Here is a 23325-nt window from a genome sequence, read left to right as displayed (position 1 = left end):
TGAAAGTTCGAATTTGAAACAAATGACTGACATCTATAGTTTCTTTTTTTTATTCATAGACAATATAGACTTGAGTCAGTTTCGATTTTCAGATCGATTGTTATATTCGGCAGTCAACAAAATGTAAGGAACAAAAATTTGACATTGAATGAAATTACAAAGATACTAATTCGATAACCACAACCACAATAGATCTCTTTATTTGAAAGATGTTCGAAATTTTAATGTAGATAATTAATTTATACATCGGTTTATTAATATTTTAATGTAAACATTAAGGTGCAACCACAGATACAGGTTTCTTATTATAGGCCATTTGATTAGTTTCTGAACATATTGTTGGGATAAAACATTAAATTGGCGTATGCTGCATTCGTAACATTTAGACAGGGCACAGTTAAAGATCGATCACAAAAATACGCACTCAACCCGCTTTAAAGTAGTGTAATCGATTCTTCTCGATTCTGAGCATTCGATTCGAATATTGTTTCCTAGTCGACATTCTTAGCAGGTTTGTTCGCAAATCTTGACATGAGATTAAAGCCAAAAAAGAGAAAGGTACAGAAGTCAATCTCATGTATGTATGTACTTAATTTTTCATACCTACGCTCGGCGGTCGCTCAAGGTTGTCAACTATGGCTTATGCACAAAAAACTATTGTGGTAATGGCACTCGTATCTAGTTGTTTAGATTTGTTGTTGAGAATTAAACGGGAAGAATGGAAATATAAATTAATAAAAACTAAAATATTTTGTTTATATCATTGCTATATTACAAATTTGCCACAGAAAATAATTATCTTGCGTCGATTTCGACATTGGCGAAATGCACGATTATTATATTTTAAAGTGTAATAAATTCGCATTCTCCATTATTGCACAAAAAGTTCACAAACGCGGGTATCAAGCGGATGGCACTCGCGCTCGCAGTAGTCCCAACCGGTCCGAGATATCGTGTCCGTGAGCAGTGCCCACAGCGTTGCTCGAGCGCACTTTGTATGTAGATTGATTTCTGTACCTTTCTATTTTCTGTTAAACCTTGCCAGGTTTGCGTTACAATTGTAGTGTTTCGTGATTAGCATAGGTACATCATCCCAGCCTATATACGTCCCACTGCTGGGCACAGGCCTCCTCTCAGAACAAGAGGGCTTGGGCTATAGTTCCCACGCGGGCCCAGTGCGGATTGGGATAGGTACGCGTATTTTCAATATGGCTCTCTATGATAGCAGTATAGCACCTGTCAGCGTGTTGGAATAGGGACCCGTCTGTAACTTTTTATAAATACTTAATAGGAATATATTGAAATAATACTTACTGTGTGTTAAAGCCTGAAAGTTTATTGGCATTTCCATTATGATCTTGGATACTTGATAAAAAGATAGGGAATTCAGCAGGGACATACAGACTATAAATATAAGTACAATAGGCTGAAACAAAAACACAGCAATAATAATAAAATTTAAAAAATAATAGTACTTAAGCTCACGTGAGACATTGGAATATTACACAAATTAAATGGTTCACCTCACCATTACAAGTCAGGAACGGTCCAACTAGTTTCGATCCTTGGGATTTTTTAAATGCGTGTGCGTGCTTTGACGACGGTGTTAAATTCCTGGATTATCATCGTGAGTTGAACAGTTTCATGTGTTTAATTTTCCACATAACAATCTATCTATCTTTTCATCTAATACCTTTAAACGAGCAATTTTTGTATATATATTATATAAGCAAAGCAAAGCTCGGTTGCCCAGGTACTTCATATTTTTTCACGTTCCCATCGACCTTAACAAGGGTCAGTTTTCTGGGGCGTGTTAAAACGTAAGAAAGATTATGGAGGTGAATCTGACTCGGAGGAAATAAAAATCGATGGAGTAGCATTGTAGCCATTGTAGGTTTGACAAGCGTTCAAGCGTTACCCAAGTATCCCACTGCCAAAGGTACAGGTATATCGGATAAATATTACAGCACCTGGGACTTCGGTATAGTACCTATTACCTCGTCTAAAAAGCAGCTGATCTAAGTACCCAAGTGTTCTAAGTAGCAGCAGCAGGGCTACTACGAAATTCGACAATCTAAATTGGTGTCGTTCGATCCCACTGACACTTATACTATTTAACACGAGAGCGAGAGGGACGGTACGATACGAACTTCAATTTTCAAACTTCGGAGTAGGCCCTCTGGTCTTAGTAGCAAGTGGTCCAAAAAGCAATCGTTTCTAACCTGATTTTTGTCGAAAACTTGATAAAACACAGGTAAGGTTAGGTTAGAGTTGCGCCAAGGCACTCAGCCTCGTAAAATAGGAGATCCACGAAGTATTTTACACCACCTGCTACTTAGACCAGTTCCTTCTTAGACCACTTGCTAATGAGACTAATTGCTAATTTGCTACTTAGACCAACTGCTTTTTAGACGAAATGATACTACTGGACTGCTCGCACTTAACAAAACGAGTCAGGGTCTAAGCTGGCCTAGCTGACGCGGGTTGCACGGAGCTTATTCGCTGGGTGAGAAGTACTAGGTGGGGGTAGTGAAATCGCAGCGCTCATAGTGGCCAAAAGTAGAAATAATGTATGCTCTGTCATATCTGTCATAAACAAAGCAATTTGTTTGGAGTTAGCTACCTAATTTTAGTAATAGATGTTTGTCTTATGATACGAGCTTGAATTATTGAACACTGTCCCTGTTATGTTCTTAATTCCTTTACATCCCGGAATTCCCGGACATGTCCAGCAGATATCAACAATTTTCCTTTTGAAATGGTTTGTGGTTGAAATTTTATACTGCGAGTGTACTCACAAACCCGGTCTTCAAAATGATACTCATTTCGATCTGAAAACGATATTTAATTTATTACTAGCGATATAAGAACAATTATATATGTTTACTATTATTTAAAGAAACCATTAAAGTAGCTTAATCTTTTTGTTTTACAGATAAAGTACAACTAAACATGAAGTAAACAAACCCTTACATAACCAAAAACCACACTTTTTGAATAAATTTTACTTATCTTATTTTAATTTTAATGACCAAAAATGAATTCACACACGACCATTTATTTGTGCACCCAAACGGTATCACAGTAATTTTGTATTATAAATTAATACCTAATTTTTTCAAAACGTCAAATTCATTGACAGCGTCAAACGCCAACGTCAAACGGAAATTTCAAAACGTCAGAGCCTCAGCGTTAGTAACCACCTTCTTACGCCCCTTAATGCACAATGTACTATTTATGCTCTAGTGCATAAACTAAAATCTTCGTCTAAGGCCAAGGCAATCAGACCACAGCATCAGCCACAAATAAGTTTATATATTTTTTTTTAATAATTTTTAATCTCTTAAACTAAAAAATCAACCAAATAAATCAAAATTAATCAAGAAAACTATATATTCATAATTATTTAGAAATGCATGAAAAATAAAAGGTACCTAGTAAGTGAACAATGTTTCCACTGATGTTATTTCATCTCCTCGCAACTGAAGTGAAAAGCAGAGAGTAAGACTCTAGCATTAAACCCATTTTTCCCTCGACGTGTCTATTTACCCTCGCCGTACCGGCTCGATTTATCCTCTTGTTGCACCTTCTATTTTCTACTCTTGTACTTTTATTTGACAATTAAAGGACCACGAACAAGAATACAATGATATATGATATACCTACTATAATTAGTCCGGGAAAAAGTCTATGACTCTATGGCTCATAAAAGGACACTTATGGATGCTTTTAAATTGTTTTTAATTTTATAATAATACATTTCAATGCCCTTCCTTTGATTGACAGTTAACTTTTTCAATTTAGGATTCCTAACCACTATTTCGAATAAATACAGTGTTACCAACATTACATTGAAATTAATTCACAAATTTTTTATTCAGTTCCTAATCAATAATCGATAGTTACAAAAACAACACACAGGACTTATCACGCTGACGTGACCACGGCCGCTGTAATGTGGTAGAAACGTCGAGGTACTTAAATATTACTCGTGTAATTAGCGTGATAGATAAGTCCTGTGTGTAGTATTTTAACTATGAATGAAAATCACGAAAGTTTAAAACATTATAATCAATAATCGTTCAAAAATAAAATGTAGTATACATAGTTATTTTGTAAACAAAGAATATAAAATTTTGCTAGGTACCCATGTTTAGTCCTACCTAAATTGAGCATTTTCCATTCATCCATTCATTTCAAGACAGTGTTGTTGGTCATAAAAGTGCTAAAAGGAATCGCGCCACTGGCAAGTTAGAGTGATTTAAAAAAAAACTAACCATAAACAAAATAATTATGTCAAAATGTATTCCTGGAATATGCGGGAAACGTAATGCGCATCATCCATATTGAATGTGTTAGCAGTGTCACGTACTTAGATAAGTCAGCCTGATGATGATGATGATGATGATTTAAAAGTAGACTCATATCGCTACCCACGCCAACTCGCGTTTTCAGGCCTCACTTAGGTACTTATAACAAATAGGTAGTTGCATAAAATAATATAAATACAAAATCGAAAAAGGTATATCGCATTTTAAATATTTGTATTTAAAATAAGTCATATCTCTGTAAAATTTAATATAATGTCGTATACTTGTACTATTAGTACAGTCAACGTCATAAATAAGACAGTGATCAATTTTGTACCTTGACATATTAACGTCATGTTTGAAAAGCCATACAAAAGTGATTACTTATTTATGACTTTGACTGCACTATCACTAATTATTCCTTCTGTGATAATGTGGCGCTCAATAAATGCACTTATTATATAACACAGGCCGTTTTAGCGTAACTAAATTTATGTAATAGTATAGTCTGTCCGGCGGCGCTTGAGTAAAGAGCCATAAAAATAAGCTAATTAGTAATCTCTTACAAAAAGAGCGTAAGTGTTTTCTTATCTAAGTATACAAAACACCGACATAATAGTTAGTACTAAGGTTCAATGTTAAATGGCATCACTAAATTTGCTAACTATAAACAAACATTGGAGGGTTTCAACAAACGGGAATTTAAGCTTTAATCGAAAGCATTTAGGTCCAAATTCACTTCTTCGTATTACGACTTATGACTTGTCGAAATAAAAATACTATTTTAACAAGTTTTATTGCTCTTTACCCTAACGCCATCGGACAGACTATAATTAATGCCGGCGTCACCCGCCAAAAAACGGCAGAATATGTCCGACGTTCAAACGCTTGATTTATGTGTAGGTACGACTCTTATTTCGTCCGAGTTTGCTGATACTTGTTGTCGAAAAAAAAAACATTTTTCAAATAGCTTACAGTTTACTAACATTATATTGCGCCTGGTCAACTTTTTGTTACCAAGCAAATAGTACAGTACAATAGTCTGGGAGCCGCAAAATAAAATTGTTTTAATGCCACTTTATTTGCGTGTCGTCAATTGTTACTCTAGTACAAATTGTCAACAGATTACAGTTCACGAGCCGCAATATAATATTGTTGTGGTTTCTAATTCTAAATTAAATGAAGTATAGTTGAGAATGCGAGATAAATACGAACTTATCCGACAAAAACATTAAGTATTAACAACATCTAAGAGACTTAAAACATATAATAGCTACCTCTCTAAACAAAAACTTCTCATTCGGCACGGTGACATCTCTATCTCCGTCGGTTCGCGGTTTGTTGCCATTATCTTCTGTGTTCCTAACATCATTGTTATGTATCATGGTGGCACAGGAGGGGTCACAAAACGGTCGGTAAATCGCAGAGCGCGACGCGTGCTTCTAGGCACGCGAACAGCGTGGAACTGATTTTGAAGCCTAAGATCATTGTTGCCAACTCCTAGAAGTTCGAGTCGCTAGACTCAAAATCAAAAGTCGCTAGAAAGTCGCTAAAATTAATTCTACCGGCAGGGCTACTCTCGTATTAAATAACATTTGCGTCGGCGCAGCGGGACGGCAAGATACGAAGTTCGAATTCTGCACTTCATAGTATAGGGCCAGTACAGTACCCTTAGTGTATGTTTTCGGTTACAAAATACGTCTCGATCGCGTTCGCGTTAAAATTTCAATTTATATGGAAACACGAACAGCGCCTCTAGCGGAACGTTTGCGCTGTTCGTGTTTCCATACAAATTGAGATTTGAACGCGAACGCGATCGAGACGGTATTTTATAACCGAAAACTTACACTAAGGGCACAGAGCGGCTACTACGAAACTCGAAAATCGAAGTTCGTATCGCACCGCCCCTTCCACTTGCGTATTAAATGACATAAGCGTCAGAGGGACGGCAACGGCAACATACGAAGTTCGAGTTTGTTTTTACCCGACTGCCCGAAGGAGGGTTATGTTTTGTTTTAATAAGTAACTCCAAAAGTCGCCAGATAAGTCGCTAAACCATTTTTGTCGCTAAGACTTAAGCAAAAGTCGCCAGTTCTGGCAACAAAGTCGCTAAATTGGCAACACTGCCTTAGATGGAGGTTCAAATCAGGTTATTAATATGCAAAACCTTTAATGTGAAATTCTCCTTACCGCGTTTAAAACATTGTCACATTTCTTTTAAACTATATGTAAGCATTTTTATATCGAAGCATTTTTTTGTGATAAGTAGTGAAAGGTATTCTTCGATATATCATTGATTAATTTATTGTATAGTATATATATTTCTTACATTAAGTACTATTACTATAATTGTACTTAATGTTGCTATCCTACTGGACGCCTTGGCCAATGCTATACCAGACACTACTTTGTTAATAAATATATCAACAAAATATATATTTTTGCTAGAAAGCGTTTGATAAAAGTAGTACTCGTAAGTTACCTAGTTTAAACAATCTTATATAATAAAGACGTTCTTTTTGGATATTAAAAGTTTCTTTCATTCTTTTATAAACTGAAAGAATACAAATGCTTAAGCAGTTTATTATTTGATCAAGTGAACTTTAATCGCTTAACTACACAACCTAACCAAATTAGAAAAGTTGAAAACACCCGATATTGTCAGTTTAAAAGTTTAATATCTCAAAAACAACTGAACCGACTTTCATGAAACATAGCCAAGAACCAACCAAACTAGCTTTCACGTAAAAAAACCGGGCAAGTGCGAGTCGGAAACGCGCACCGAGGGTTCCGTGCACATTTATAGGTATGTAAACGGGAATCGTGCCTTAAGATATTTCTCGATTTTTTCCGAGTGATTGAATACATCCAGTGTATGCAGAGTGCAGAGCGTGTATGCGAGAGTTAAATTAGTCATTAATTTTTACAGACAGACATAAAAAATCAAACACAAGTGATTGATCACTCCGTTTTTTGCTTTCGAGGTACGGAACCCTAAAAACCGCATCGAAATCGGTCAATCTGTTTGAGAGCTACGATGCCACAGACAGACAGATATTGGTGTTAAACTGATAACCCCTTCTTTTGGCGTCGGAGGGTAACATACCACAAAAAGTATTTCAGACTTAATTAAATCTAATTGTATATACTAATGATATAATACTTTTGGTTGAACTGGCCTTGAGTTTTGTTTTAGGCATAGCACAATGCAAAGCAGGCCTTAAATAATCTATGACATCATAGGTACCTATTTCGGGAGCGTCGATATCCATACACAATCAGCAAAGCTATTCTATACTAGCATTTACGCACAGCTTGGCGCGCGTAATCCATGCATTAACTAGGTCCGGCAGTTGAATTCAAATTCCGGGTCGTCACTAAATATTCGTGCGAGAATTCCTGAAACACCGTAGCATAATAAAATACCGGCGCCAAATGTCATGTCTCTTATCTAAGCGGTTGAAATTTTGGGATTTTATTCCTATCTCGTCGGCATGTCGGTGTGAGAAGCGATATATTATTCCGGATATTCAGCTATTTACATACCTAATTTCATCCGAATCCGACCAGTAGTTTTAGCGTTAAGGAGTAACAAACACACAAAGACTTCGCATTTATCAGTAGGTATTTGACTTCTTATTTGTTTTTTATTAAAAAACTAGTGTTTACCCGCGTCTTCGCACATGTAAATCATTAGATCCAGCAGGGCTACTACGAAAGTCGAAACTCGAAGCTCGTATCGTACCGTCCCTCTCGCTCTCGTATTAAATAGTATACTTAAGTGTCAGAGGGACCGCACGGCACAAACTTCGAGTTTAAAATACCCTTGAGAATTCCCGAAAATAAATCGTGGTTTTCATTGACGTTACATTAAAAACAATCATGCCAATCTTCTAAACCCAGCGGTTTTTGTTTCAAGATTTTATCCCTATCCCGTGGGGATATCGGAATTAAAAGTAGCCTATGTTTTATTCCAGGTACACAGCTATCCACATACCAAATTTCATTTAAATCTGTCCAGCCGTTTCAACGTGAAGGAGTAACAAACATATTCACTCGCAAACTTTTGCGTTTATTATATACCCTAAGTAGGATTGAAAGAGTTTTTTAAGTTTTTTTTTTAAATATGTACATGGAATCATCATTGTACATAGAAAGGTATTTTTGACGTCTTGGTTATGGTCCTGGTGCACATATTTATGGCCTTAACTGTATACATATAAAATAAATACCAAAGCTATAACATAAAATATTTTTACAAGATTTTATTTATTATTTTGATATAATATTTTATAAAGAATAATGTTATTATAAACTTTTGGGCCGATTGGTTAGTGCTATCAACATCCTTATCTTTAAGTCTAAATACCTATATCATTTGACCATAAACACAGAGGTTATCTATTAGTATTTTATTTTAAAAGAATGAGGGTTCCTATGACTGGCTACAGACTGACCAACTTATCTGTGAATCAGATCAAGCAATACTACACTTCACGCGAACGACGTTAAAACTTTTTTGATTTACATATAAGTTGGTCAGTCTGTAGTTGGCGCTAGTATCTCAATTTCGACATTTAAGTCATGTTCGTGATTGGTTAAATAACGAAATAAGCCAATCGCAAGCAAGTCTGTACGAGTAACGTCAAACGGACCTTACGATCCTAACGTCATATAGCGACATTTTGCCTGTCAAAAAAGCCTTCTTGGTCAAGTAAATTTATTTAAACGGCAAATAACATTTTTTTTAAACTCAAGTTAAAAACATTGACCAGCAAATATGCCACTATCAAATTATACAGTAGAGTAACACGTAGAAAACAAAACAGCCAAGTGCGAGTCGGACTGTAACTAAAAATTTATGCTTTTCGCAATTTATCCTTCATCTGTGCTATAAGACGTTACTTCGTACCAAATTTCAAGATTCTGAGTCCACGGGATTCATCGCTCCGTTTTGGCGTGAAAGATGGACAAACATACAAACACACACACTTTCGCATTTATAATATTAATGTGGATTAAATCTCCATAAACTCTTTTAAATCATAATAACATTACCAAGATTTTTGCTTTATGAAATTTATGTCTTTCCAGTATTTTTAATGATTCAGGTAATTTTAATTTTAATTTATTAATGATTTAGTTACCCGTAAAAGTAACGAATTTGGAGTTGAAATAAAAAATACAAAAAGACTCCAAAAATTTCCTTTCCTTTTTATAGCGGCAACACTTCTTATTGTTATATTTACTAATTATGTGTCATTGCTGTTATAAATAAATTATTTTCTTTCTTTCTTTAAAAAAAAACCAATCATGATTCAGGTAATTTGTTAAAATTTTTAACACACATTATAAAACAATTTTTTGAGGCTAACTTTAGTCTACTTTAGGTATATATAGTTTATAGAGGTATTGTGTTCGCACTATTCTAGATGACATTGTAGAAATTTGTCTGTCTGTATCGCAGGTACCTAATGCTGCTATTGAGATCATATTTATTTAATGCCACTTAGTCTTAATCGAAAAAAAATATACCTCGTCGAGTTTCTTGCCGTATTCTTCTCAACAGAGGCTTTTCCAAACCGGTGGTAGTTTTTTTATGATAATCATAAGTGCTTATGCCTAAATTGAATAAAGATATTTTGACTTTAACTTTGAAACCTGCCGGTTAACTTTAATATTTGACATCTTGTGACATCTTGATATTATTTTTAATTTAGTAATAATATAATTATTGTAATTTCTGACATTGTAATTTAGTGTTTTAAACTTTCGTGATTTTTATTCATATAGTTAAATTGCCAAGAACAAGTCAGCCATAGCCGATCAGTTATTGAAGGCAGAGCTTCACAATCCCAAAATTATCTCCAAGGAACGTCATTTCTAATGGTGCGTGAAGCGGTCGAAGTAAAAGAAAAAACTCAAAAATGTCAACCGGGACGATGACAAGCTTTCATCTTCGTGGAATCCTGTACTAAATAAGTGTCGGCGTCAGGATGAATATTCGGAGGGGCGATCGGACGTTGTTAGTGTTATGGTGTCGGTCGGTGTGATGGGGTGACAAATAAAAATGACCAAGTGCGGGTAGTTCGAGATACGGGTAGTTTGAAGAACTCGCGCTGCTAGGCAGACTTGACACCACTTAACTCTACTCGTGAGCACGGCCACTGTAATTAGCTTGTTTTTGCCAATAGCGAAGAAATTATTCTTACTATTATAAGTCCTTGTGTAGTATTTTACCTACGTATTGTAATTTAGTATGATATAAGTATAGCAGAAATGTAGTATTTAATCTATTTCAATATTTTACATCATGAATATGGTAAATTATGGTCATATACTTAATTATTTTAATTTTTTACCTGTCTGTACCCGTTTTCATGCATTAAATATATTTTTTTAGCCTGTATATGTGTCCCACTGCTAGGCAAAGGTCTCCCTTCTTGACTTCCACATCTCCCTATCCAGAGTCACGACCTGGACGCAGAACTGGTACGGTGTCATCAGTAATTTCAATCCTTGCCATCTTCTGTGTTCGAAATATCATTGTTTTGTATCATGGCGACACTATTGTTTTGTAGCACAAATGGTCGGTAAACAAATGAGCACGGCGCGTGCGTGCGTGCACGCGAACCGTGCAGGATTATCATGGATGTAGAGTTTCATACCAGGTCATTCGGATACAGAAATTTCCAAGGGGAACTCTTCTTTCCACTCAAAAACGTTGACTCTAATATCACAATACAATGCTCTGTAGTTTGGCACAACAAATGTAAATTAAAAATGTAACTCTTAGCAGAAATAAACTTTTTCTATCTATCAATCAATAAAAATTAAACTACTTACTTATTAGCAATTTTTTCGATATGACAAAAGAAACTATTAATCTGTCATCTCCCAGGATAACAGGATCAAAGGAATTTGGGCACAAATTTGTGCCTCTGGGAGAGGACAGGTTAAGTAATCGTAGTTAATGTAACGTTACATTAAAACACGAGTGTGGGTAAATTACACGATTTTTCTGTGTGAATAATGTTTTTCCGTTGTATTTTGTTGGATAAGTTCGTATTTATCTTGCTTTCTCAATTAACTTCAGTAAACTTCAGTAAAATAGTTAAGAAAACAAGATAAATGCGTCAAATGAGAACTGGCGTAACTCTGCGGTAATCCAAACTTAAGATTCTTTTGCAATAACATTGCCTTTTCAACAGTAAGAACTTTGGATTAAGCTTCAATAATTTAAAAGAACAGTTTAGACAAGTCTTTTAAACTGTTTAAATACTAACGCTTATTAAAAAATAAAGAGGAACAAAATAAAACTCCGCAAACTTTACTTACCATGTCTATTTAATTATGAATTATATAAAAAACCCTTATTCATTAAGGTGCTCTTTAAAATAATGTTTTTATTTAATTTAACATATTATATCACATTGAGCATTATGTTTTGATTTTGTTCAGGGTTCGAGTCATTTTCATCAGGCGTATACGACCTCTGTATCTCTAGCAATGTCTTATCTTTAGTTTCCGGAGCGAAAAAGTAATACAACAATGCTGCAACTAACGCAAATGTCGTAGACAACGCTAATGACGCAGAAAAGTGTAAGAATTCACCAGTAACGTACAAGGCTAAAGGTAACAAAATTGAAATAACAGAAAACATCACGATGAAACAAATGCATGATATAAACGTATTGTATTTATGCGGTGTAACCTCGATGAACAAAATCACCCCGAAGACTGCTGGACCACTTGTTTGTATCACATCAGTAGCGATATGCAACAAATACAATGACATGCCATCGATAGCACTGCCAGATATAAGGTACATACAAAGAGCTTCAGCATAACATAAAATAAACGATAGAATAGAAACAACAATAAATATAACTTTACGTCTAACGAAATAAGACACGGCAGCTAAAGTGCAGGTAATTGCCGTGGTGCCAAATAAATGAATGTAAACTTGTGACTTGCTCGTTTCACTAGTGAAATGGTGGTAAGCTATGGTTGACAGTTCCACTTGTAGCTGGCTGAAAGTGCTAACTAATATTGTGGCAATAGCAAAAAGAAGACTCATCCAGAATAGTTTGGGTGGGCCGGGGCGGCGGCGCGCCTTAAGCACGGAGGCGAGTTCCTCCCTTCCTCCCTTTCCTCGCAGCCACATAAAAGCAGTTCTGCTCTGCTCGAGCTTCCCTTTGTTAGCTAGCCAGTACGGCGATTCTGGCCAAGCCCAAGTAGATCCTAGGCAAATCAGACCTACCACTATTTGAATTACTAGCAGTACATAAAATAAAATTTCTGAATCCGACGTTATAGTGAACATTAGACGGGTTATTGTGTTGAACGCTGCTGTATCACATATCAACCATGCAAACCTATGTTTTGGGCTACTATATTCGGAGATGGCTACGGCATTCATCACTGAACTTCCGCCTCTTATCATCCCACGTAATATTAATATCACACACACGACAGTTGGGTGCTTCGATGACACAACGAGAATGAATGAAAATATAGAGAGTGCAAAGAGGTATCTGTAGACATGCTTCCGTCCGGTGACTTCCGATAGAAACGCAGCGAACATCAATCCGACCACTGGGACAGCTGATGCCGATAAACCTGAAAAACAAAAAGAAATAGAATGCACGTTGTGATAAGCAAATAATCGCACATTTAATTTTTCCACGACATTTTTCACACCGAAATATGTACGTAGGTACTAATCTAGTGATTAATGGTTTTCCGTCGTATTTTGCCGGATAAGCTCGTATTTATCTTGCCTTCTCAATTATCTTTAGTAAACTTCAGTAGCCAGTTGAGAAAGCAAGACAAATACGAACTTTTCCCACAAAATAAGATGGCAAAACATTATTCAATACATCTCTAACTTTATTTTCTGTTTTTGGAAAGTTTAAATTGGAAGCAAATGACTTTACACTTATACATTTTGAAATTAAATAGACAATAGGTAATAGATAGCTGTGTGTAGGGATTGAGATTATGAAATCATATTTTCCGGGATTGATATGATGTTTTGTAGGAGATTTGAGGTTGAAACTGGACTGGTTAAACGGTTTACTATGTGGGACATATACCTATGCCTTAACCTGGCAAAGGGTTAAAGATGTTCGAAATTTTTATGTAAACATTAAGACGCAACCACAGATACATGTTATGCCCTATCCTACGGGAACTTTGCGATTTCCTGGGATAAAAGAAGCCTGTTTCAATTCAATTAGAGATATTTATAGCTTTCTATAGAATTTACTCATTCTTATCCCGCGGGAATTCGGAATTCGGAAAAGTGGGAACAACAGGCTACATAAGCGTATCTTTCTGAAGCGGTCGGTGACAGCATTTGCGGCACCCATATCGCACTTACTTTTGATATACTTAACTAAGATGGTCATCAATACTCTTAATATCATGTACACTCAACGTCATAAATAAGTGATCATTTCTGTACCTTGTCGCTTTAAGTCATTACACAATTTCGTATAACTTTTCAAACATGACGTTAAAGTGACAAGGTATAAAAGTGATCACATATTTATGCAGTAAAATTTTTAGAAAGATTGGTCCTGACAGAATATCAGTTCTGCAGGCTTCTAACGCCTCTGCATAATGCTGAGTCAGCGGTCGTTTCACTTTTGCGGGGACACACAAAATTGTGTATTTTTATTTTTGTATTTCTTTTTTGTTTTATTTGTGTTTGCTGTTTATTGTTTTTTTTTGTTTGTGTGAAGAAAAATGACAGATGCGGAGGAATTTAGAAATTGGAAAAAGAATACGTATTTAGTTTTATGCCGAGCTGGTTAAATTTATGTTAAAAATTATAACGTTTTTTTTTGTTATTTTAATAAAGTTGATCGTTGTTTAAATAAGTACTTACAATTTCACTATATACACTCCAACTCTCAATTTACGGCAGCCAAAAGTCACTAAGCTTAATTACTATTAAACTATCCATAATATTATCTATAATCAAATAAATACGTTTTGTTTAATTTTGATTACAAAGAAATTTATTAAATCAAATAATAATTAAAACACGTTTATCTCGGTTGAGTCAATTTGGTGCTTAATGAGTTTTGGTTGTCACCCGACGATATTGAATGCTCCTTGTAATTATTGACATTTATTAGTAGATTTGTCGGTAAATCTTGACTTGAGATTAAACCTTGCCAGATTTGCGTTACAATTCTAGTGTTTCGTGATTAGCATAAGCGTATTTGCAATATGGCTCTCTATGAAGTTGTCGCACCTGTCAGTGTGGTGGAATAGGGCCCTGGTCTGAAACTTTTTACAAATAATGGAAATATGTGAGATCTGTTTAGGGAGTAAGTGCATGTTAGTTTTAGTCTTAGTACTAAGAATACTTGTATCATCTTCTGTACACTTATTTCTGTTTGTTCTCCAAATAAATAAATAAATAAATAAATCATGAAATAATACTTACCATATATTAAAGCATAAAACTGAAGTGACATTCCCATCGAATCCTTGGATTGTTGATAAAAAGATAGGGCATTCAACATGGACAGACAGACTATAGATATAAGTACAATAGGCTGAAACAAAAACACAGCAATTATAATTAACGTAGTTCAATAATAATTACATTACATAGAAATAAAAATAATATTACACAACGAGCTTTACGGTGAAGGAAAAACACCGTGAGGAAACCTGCACAACGCTGCGAAATAATTCAATGGTGTGTGTGAAGTTCCCAATCTGCACTGGGCACGCGTGGGAACTATGGCCCACCCGTGGGACGTATATAAGCTGGGATTATGATGAATATTAGGTACTTAAGCTTACGTGAGACATTGTGTTGAATATTACACAATAATTAAATGGTTCCACTCACCACTATAGGTATATGTTATGGCCCAAGTAATTATTACTATGGGCATTATGAATAATGACAAGTTGTACCGGGCCAAGTGATAATAAAATTTAATTATAATACGGATAAAAAAACTCATTAGTATAACGATTTGTAATTACAAGTTCACGAATTAAAGGAATAATAAATGACTTTTTCATCACACTTGCTCGTCAACGATGTTATTCCATGCCTGTATACTAAAGGGCAATGGCCTCAATTGTTGGCCCAAGGGAGATATGACTTTAGTTTTAAAAAGTTAGTAGGTACGTCATTTCAGACTAAGGAGGTTTTGCAAGTCAGCCAACCGTTTTATTTACATCTTTAAAACTTAGCTATAACCCAATTTTACACAATAAAAATTTGCCACGCTTCATGAAAATTCGTTATTTATTTGCAAATTGTTTTGCAATAATTTTAGTAAATATTTTTTTAGCATGTTGGAATAATCTGGCCGTAAAACCATTCGAATTCTGAACTAAATACGGTTTCTAGTATTATCTATGGTAGACGACTCAAAAAAGGCTACCACGAAATCCGAAAATTGAAGTTCATTCATATTTTTAATGTTTAACTACTTATTGTTATTAGTTTCGATCACCCTTTAACATAGGGTACTAGGAGTAGTCCAAAATTACCCAAAAAAAGTCGTTGGTCGCGCGACGGATTAATGTAGGTAACGTCAATGAAAACCACGATGTAATTTCCAGGAATTCCCACGGGAGTTTTGTAAAATCCGGGGATTTCAATTCAACAGTTGTATCTAATGATATACGAGTGCGAAGCCGCGGGTAAAAACTATGTATCATTATTATAGTCGTTTAACAAAAGTTAAGGATGGGATAGGTCCTAGCAGGTATTGGATTTACCAGTAACAAGAAGTTCCGCTCTTAAAGTTGTTTATGTTACAACAGAACAAATTATCACGAGGAAAGAAAAAAAAAAAAATACAACAATCTTCTATTAACATCAAAGACACAGAGTGATATGATAATGTGGCGCTAAATATGCACTTGTAATAATACAGATGGTTTCAGCGTAAGTATAAAATAAATAATAGTAACTAATGCGCGCGTCACCTGCCAAAAACGGCAGAATATGTCCGACGTTCGAAAGCTTCATTTATGTGTACATTCTTATTTCGTCCGAGTTTACTACCTATTGAACATAAACACAATAAACACAGTTTAGACTAACACTTGCGACGTCGTAAAGAAAAAGAGTTTGACGAGGTCAATCAAACGCAGCAATGGAACGCTACAAGCACAATTTTTCTTATACAAATGTAGTAAATGTTTTGCCATATTTTGTCATAAAAAAAACGTATTTATACGATACGAACTTATCCGATAAAAACATTATTCACAACATTTGTAGGTCTAAACATTTAGAAGAGAATTAAAACAAATGGTCAATGAATAGCTTACCTCTCTAAACAAAAACTTCTCATTCGGCTCGGTGACATCTCTAACGCCGTCGGTTCGAGGTTTGTTGCCATCACCTTCTGTGTTCCTACCATCATTGTTATGTATCATGGTGGCACAGGAAGGAACACAAAATTATCGGTTAATAATCGAGCGCGACGCGTGCGTCTAGGCACGCGTTCAGCGTGGAACTGATTTTGGTGCCTATATGGAAGTTAACCAGGTTATTAGAACGCAAAACTTTTAATGTGGAACTCTACTCAGCACGTCAAAATATTGTCACATTTATTTCTAAAAGAAAATTTTATAAGCATTTTTTTCGAGATGAAAAATTCGTCTAATCTTCGATATACTTACCATTGATTTATTGATTTCCATTGGTTATACAATAAAAATACTCTTTATTGTACACCAGACATAGTAAGCGATACAGAAAACAAATTATTAAAATTACAAGGTGAGCAATAGGCGGCCTTATCGCTTATCGGTTATGTTTGTTTATTATTTCTTAGTGGACACCTTGGCCGATGCTGTAAATAGGCAACTAACTAAATCGGTATATTTTTAGCTACAAAGGGTTTGATAGAAGTAGCAAATATTTAGGACCTAGTTAAAAAAATCCTTAAAGATTATAAACTAAGTATTAAATAATATTAGTATTTTTTTTTTATTTTTTTTTCAAGTCTAACATCTGGTGCTATACGGTTGTGTTGCTCTGAAGATGAGCTCTGGTTGAGTTGGAAACGCGTCAGTGTATTGTGGTAGTGGTAATAGATGGGTTTGTGTGATTTGTGTGTGTTCTTACAGTGTGGAGGTGGAGGAACTGCATGAACACGCATATCTTGTATAGACTTAGCTATAAGGTCGCGGGTGAGCAAAGAAATTATTTTAGTTCATTGAAAAAATCACTTAAGACATGGCGATAAAAAAAACTCAGACGACGTACTTAAAAAACTTGTTTGATTTACGGGCTTTCTAAAAATGTGCCACATAGGTACAATAATAAAACGAAACATATAAATAAAAAAATAAGGTAAGTATTTCCGAAAAAAGAGACCTTGTTTCCATACAGAGTAATTGTGTACGACTACGACGGTACTGGCTATACGACTACAGAGTTTTGTTTTCGCAATATGAATGTAATAATTAAATCTACTTTCATGTTATTATTATGCAATTAGGTATATTCTCACAGATAAGAAATTTGTTCGAAGAAGACAGCTAATCTTTATGCTTGTCATAATTTGAACGTATTGTTTATAATATGTGTCTAGATAAATAATCTTTTTCTCAAACATGCTATGTAATGTTTATGTTGTGTTACTTAAAACAGGCTTCAAAATAAACTGTTGCAGGCCTAGGCCTGCAAGACAACAGTCTTTTGTTTCAATGCAATACGTCAAATATCCACGATAAAGATATACGATAAAGATAAAGATACACGACTTGAAATTAATACTTAATCTGAATTTCTATGGTTCATTTATTAGTTACTGAATAAAGTCACAAGACAATGAATATTCTATATGTAAATATATAAAGATTACCGACGCGTTTTACGTCAAATTACAATTTAATTTACATAATAAAGTATTAATGTAGCTGATTAAATGGGCTGCAGTTCGTGTATAATGGCTCTAAAAGCCGAACAGCAAACACTATAAAAAAAGTTTTGGCGGGAATATTGACAAGTGTCATTGTCTTTTTTTTTGATTGACTGGACTTGGGCTTTAGCCATTTTGCAAGTGCCATTGTCATTTCAAAAATTTCGTTTAGAAACGTGTTTTTTTTTTGCCGTCCGTTACTATCTACGTGTTTTATAGCATTTTGATGTTTTTTTGGATTATTTAAACGTTTTAATAATTCATGTGCGTGTGAAGTTCCCAATCCGCACTGGGCCCGCGTGGGAACTATGGCCCAAGCCCTCTTGTTCTGAGAGGAGGTCTGTGCCCAGCAGTGGGACGTATATAGACTGGGTTGATTTGATTTGAAAAATTCATGTTAGAATTACTTATAGATGGTAGTTATAATTTGAGTCTGGTACGATTTTAGTTGTATTACGAATAAAACATTGATTTCTAGGAGTTTTTATTCATTTTTATGCATATTTGAGAAAATCACTATACAATACAAGCCTCGGTGTATCTCTATACATACTCGGCCTGCAAGCCTTTCTTTCCCGGCCTCTGCAGTAATGTAGGTACTATTAGAAGACAAACAACCAGGGTTGCACAGAACTATTATGAACGATTTTTATGCAAACCTACACACCTATACACTTTTGCCCTCATCTGCACTTAATATCAGGTGAGATAGGGATCAATCACGGCCAATTTTATGAAAAAAAGAAAGGCGCCTAAAAAATAGTCTTACCGTAAAAAAGGCTCGAGCCCAAAACATATCTTACTTTTATAAATAAAAGTTGACTTTTCACTGTCGCAGCTCTGAAAACGACTCCAAGGCTATAAATTTAGGTCTAAAAGGCCCGAGCATTAGGAACACAAGCTTACGTAAAGTCAACGGACTATTAAGAGAAGGTTACGGTTACGGGTACCAACGCCCTGGAGTAGGTATATGTCCTGCAGAGGACGTCCTCCAGTCGAAGACATGATGCTGAAGACGGTGTCTACTAAACAGATTAACAGAGTGAATGAATGAATGAATGAAAAAGTATTTACTTGACATTATTTAGTATTACATAGTTTTTTTTGCACATAGCCCTGCAAAACTGTTTACACAGTTTGTCTGCAGGATACTATCTCTATAAAAATATAAAATAATGTGAAAGGTACGTGGCTGTTTGCGTGCGGGTCATGTAATGGTAAATGATCACCACCGCCCATGATTAGATTAGATAAGATTAGATTTATTTATTACCTAATGAAAAAATACATCATAAATACATGTCAGGTAATTATAAGAAATTCACAAAAGGATCGTCAAATTGTATACAAAATAATAATAACAATAATAGGTATATGATAGTGGTAAATTACAATACATTGCCAACCAAAATAAAATTAGAATTAAATTAAAAAATAATAAGTAATAATAATCAAGGGTAAAACATTGACAAAAAGTAAAAATTAGGTATAAATATGAAATAAAAATAGAAGTGAATAAAATAAAACTTCGCAAGCTTTATCTACATGTGTATTTAATTAGAAAATCAAAAAAAAACTTCAGCCACTAGGTTTATCCTAAAATGATACGGTTTTTTTTATTTTAAAATATTATATCACATTCAGCATTATGCTTTGATTTTGTTCAGGGTTCGAGTCATTTTCATCAGGTGTATAAGACCTCTGTATCTCTAGCAATGTCTTATCTTTAGTTTCCGGAGCAAAAAAGTAATACAACAATGCCGCAACTAGCGCAAATGTCGTAGACAACGCTATAGACACAGAAAAGTGTAAGACTTCATGAGTAACGTATAAAGATAAAGGAAATAAAATTGCAAAAGCCGAAAACGTCAAGATGAAACAAATGCATGATATAAACGTATTGTATTTATGCGGTGTAATCTCGATGAACACAATCACCCCGAAGGCTGCTGGACCACTTGTTTGTATCACATCAGTAGCGATATGCAACAAATAAAATGAAATGCTATCGTTAGCACTGCCAGATATAAGGTACATACAAAGAGCTTCAGCATAACATAAAATAAACGATAGAATAGAAACAACAATAAATATAACTTTACGTCTAACGAAATAAGACAAGGCAGCTAAAGTGCAGGTAATTGCCGTGGTGCCAAATAAATGAATGTAGACTTGTGACTCGCGCGTTTCACTAGTGAAACGGCGGTAATTAATGCTTGACAGTACTACTTGTAGATGGCTGAAAGTACTAACTAATATTGTGGCAATAGCGATTAAAAGACTAATCCAGAATAGTTGGGGTGGGCCGGGCCGGCGGCGCGCCTTAAGCACGGAGTCGAGCTCCTCCCTGCCTCCCTTTCCTCGCAGCCACATAAAAGCCGTTCTGCTCTGCTCGAGCTTCCCTTTGTTAGCTAGCCAGTACGGCGATTCTGGCCAAGCCCAAGTAGATCCTAGGCAAATCAACCCTAACACTATCTGGATTACTAGCAGTACATAAAATAAAATTTCTGAATCCAAAGTTATAGTTAACATTAGACGGGATATTGTGTTGAACGCTGCTTTATCACATATCAACCATGCAAACCTATGTCTTGGGCTACTATATTCGGAGATGGCTACGGCATTCATCACTGAACTTCCGCCACTAATCATCCCACGTAATATTAATATCACACAAACGACAGTTGGGTGCTCCGATGACACAACGAGAATGAATGAAAATATAGAGAGTGCAAAGAGGTATCTGTAGATATGCTTGCGTCCGGTGACTTCTGAAAGAAACGCAGCGAACATCAATCCGACCACTGGGACAGCTGATGCCGCTAAATCTGAAAAACAGAAAGAAATAGAATGCAGATCAAACTTAAAAAATTTAATTGGCTAGGCCTTACTTCATACTCTTTTCTTTAGTATACCCAATAATATTATACTCCGAACGTGTAGCTTTCCCTACCATTTATTAAAATGATCTGGCTTCATGGTCCGAGAGCAGTGCCAGCCAGTTGTTAGAGTCTAACAACTGGTAGCATGGTGTACGGTTGTGTAACTCTGAAGATGAGCTCTGGTTGAGTTCGAAATGCGTCAGTGTAGTGTGGTGGTGGTGATAGATGGGTTTGTGTGATTTGTGTGTGTTCTTACAGTGTGGAAGTGGAGGAACTGCATGAACACGCATATTTTGCATAAGCTTAGCTATCGTAAGGTCGCGGGTGAGTAAGGAAATTCTTTTAGTTCATTGATATGGACCTCCGCAAAGTAACGCCTGATTCAATAAATTACCTTAAAAGGCAATATTTTAGTAAAATTCAACAATTATTAAATATTCATTATTAAACATAAAATGAAACGTTAATTTTATTAGTCTAAATGAAATTGACGACTGACTGAGCTGACCCAGACACAATCATTAATCCAAACGAACGTCACAGAACAACCAATATGGTGGCCCGGCAAACGCATTATTTTTATTGTGTTGTGTAGGTACTCAGTAGTTACGTAGTAGATTTTATGGGGATCTGCTGCAGACATTGAGTCAATTGTTATCTTACAAAAGAGCAATTAGACCAATTTATAGTTTGAAGACGCGTGAATCTTTAAGATCTTTTTTTAAAGAAACTATCCTAACCCTGCCGTCGTTCTACGTTTTTAAAATAATCATGTATGTTAGGAAGAACATATGCAATTTTCCCACTAACTTCTACAAGCCAAAGGCTACTAGAAACACAGGGAAGCTTAGAGTTACAACTTACAGACTGGCTAAAACCAAAAAGTCGTTTCTGGGAAATTGCAAACGTTTTTATAATAAAATTCCAAAAAATATTACCAATGAAACGGATACAAAATTCAGACCTATTGTCAAGAAAACATTAATATCTAAGGCGTATTATTAAGTTAATGATTATATCATGGACAGGGATATTTGGAAATAATTCCGATCCGCATTGGCGATCCCTTCCTACAAACAGCGAACCTACTGTGTTAAAAATAAAGTTGTGTTAAATACTTGTGATGTATACATAGATATCATTTAATAATATTGTAAAACTGTTTAAAAATATATATACCTCGTTAAGTTTCTTCTCGGATTCTTCTCAACAGAGGTTTTTCCGAACCGGTGGTAGATTTTTTTTGACATTCATATGTGCTTGTTATAGCCTAAATTGAATAAAGATATTTTGACTTTGACCAAGTAATTATTTATTAAATAAAATAAACGAATAAATATCATGGGACAATTGACCTAGTTCCATACTAAGCAAAGCTTACGGCAACGGATAAAACACTTAAATGGATAAATACATACATACTTAAATACATTTAAACGTCGAAAACACGAGAACAAACATTCTTATTATTCATACATATAGCTGCCCCGGCCGGAGATCGCACCAGGGATTTTAAGCTTCGTAGTCAGGTTCTCTAACCAGATGGCTTTCCGTTCGTCAATAGACTAATAGATGGCGCTAGGCTCTTTCAATTACTTGAAAATAATAATGATTACAATACAATTTCGACAATCGTGTTTCGTCTCGAGTTTCGACCAGAAAGTCTCGGGACCCGAGACAACTAAATTTACAAAAAGTGGCGGGACTTCGCGGCACGATACGGCCCGGGACCCAAACCCTAGTTGTCGCACCTGTCAGCGTGGTGAATTAGGGCCCTGGTCTGTAACTTTTTACAAATAATGGAAATATCTTGAAATAATACTTACTATATATATCTAAAAATTGCGTTGGCATTCTCATCACACTCTTGGATTGTTGATAAAAAGATAGGGCATTCAACAGGGTCAGACAGACTATAGATGTAAGTACAACAGGCTGAAACAAAAACACAGCAATAATAAATTACGTACTTCAATAACAATTAAATTATAAAAAGAATATTACTCAAGCTCACGTGAGACATGTTTTAAATATTACACAAATGATATTTCATACAGACTATTATAAGACAGAAACGGTCCAAATAGTTTCGACCTTTTCGGAGGATCCTTTTTCAAATGTGTGTGCGTTCACGACGATGAAAAGCTCCTCAATTATAATCGTGAGTTGAACCGTTTGATTTGTCTAATTTTCCACCTAACAATATATTTT

The 23325-nt window shown here is 35.3% G+C and overlaps 2 protein-coding genes and 1 long non-coding RNA gene across 5 annotated transcripts in view; all 3 read right to left on the bottom strand.

Moving 5' to 3' along the window:
* LOC141440570 (ATP-dependent RNA helicase DHX30-like) overlaps positions 1-23325 on the bottom strand; it is a 109861-nt gene that overhangs the window by 38528 nt on the left and 48008 nt on the right. The window lies entirely within an intron of this gene.
* LOC141440575 (uncharacterized) overlaps positions 1-23325 on the bottom strand; it is a 37903-nt gene that overhangs the window by 13622 nt on the left and 956 nt on the right. The window contains exons 1-2 of one of the 3 annotated variants that reach the window (XR_012452724.1): positions 5588-5678; positions 1315-1426 (exon numbers count right to left, since the gene is read on the bottom strand). This is a non-coding gene — a long non-coding RNA (uncharacterized lncRNA). Of the gene's footprint in view, positions 1-1314; positions 1427-5587; positions 5679-22940; positions 23050-23325 lie in introns of those variants that run through there. The other 2 variants (XR_012452723.1, XR_012452722.1) reach the window with 2 other exon arrangements.
* Positions 11640-16739, bottom strand: LOC141440135 (uncharacterized). Its single transcript, XM_074104602.1, has 3 exons — positions 16632-16739; positions 14773-14884; positions 11640-12932 (listed from the first exon to the last, which is right to left on the bottom strand). The coding sequence occupies exons 1-3, from the start codon at positions 16737-16739 to the stop codon at positions 11734-11736; spliced, it is 1419 nt and encodes a 472-aa protein (XP_073960703.1). The 3' UTR covers positions 11640-11733.

The sequence above is a fragment of the Choristoneura fumiferana genome, chromosome 22, assembly GCF_025370935.1.
Source record: "Choristoneura fumiferana chromosome 22, NRCan_CFum_1, whole genome shotgun sequence".
In the NCBI taxonomy this organism is placed as follows: Eukaryota; Metazoa; Arthropoda; class Insecta; order Lepidoptera; family Tortricidae; genus Choristoneura; species Choristoneura fumiferana.
This window is presented reverse-complemented; position numbering and strand designations above follow the sequence as displayed.

What these genes read in the sequence shown, in the direction of transcription:
- LOC141440135 (XM_074104602.1), bottom strand. Translation starts at nt 16,739, where the DNA reads ATGATACATAACAATGATGGTAGGAACACAGAAGGTGATGGCAACAAA. An exon ending in AGAAGTTTTTGTTTAGAGAG is followed by an intron (nt 14,885 to 16,631) that starts GTAAGCTATTCA and finishes TTTTTGTTTCAG; the next exon opens with CCTATTGTACTTATATCTAT. An exon ending in GTTTTATGCTTTAATATATG is followed by an intron (nt 12,933 to 14,772) that starts GTAAGTATTATT and finishes TTTGTTTTTCAG; the next exon opens with GTTTATCGGCATCAGCTGTC.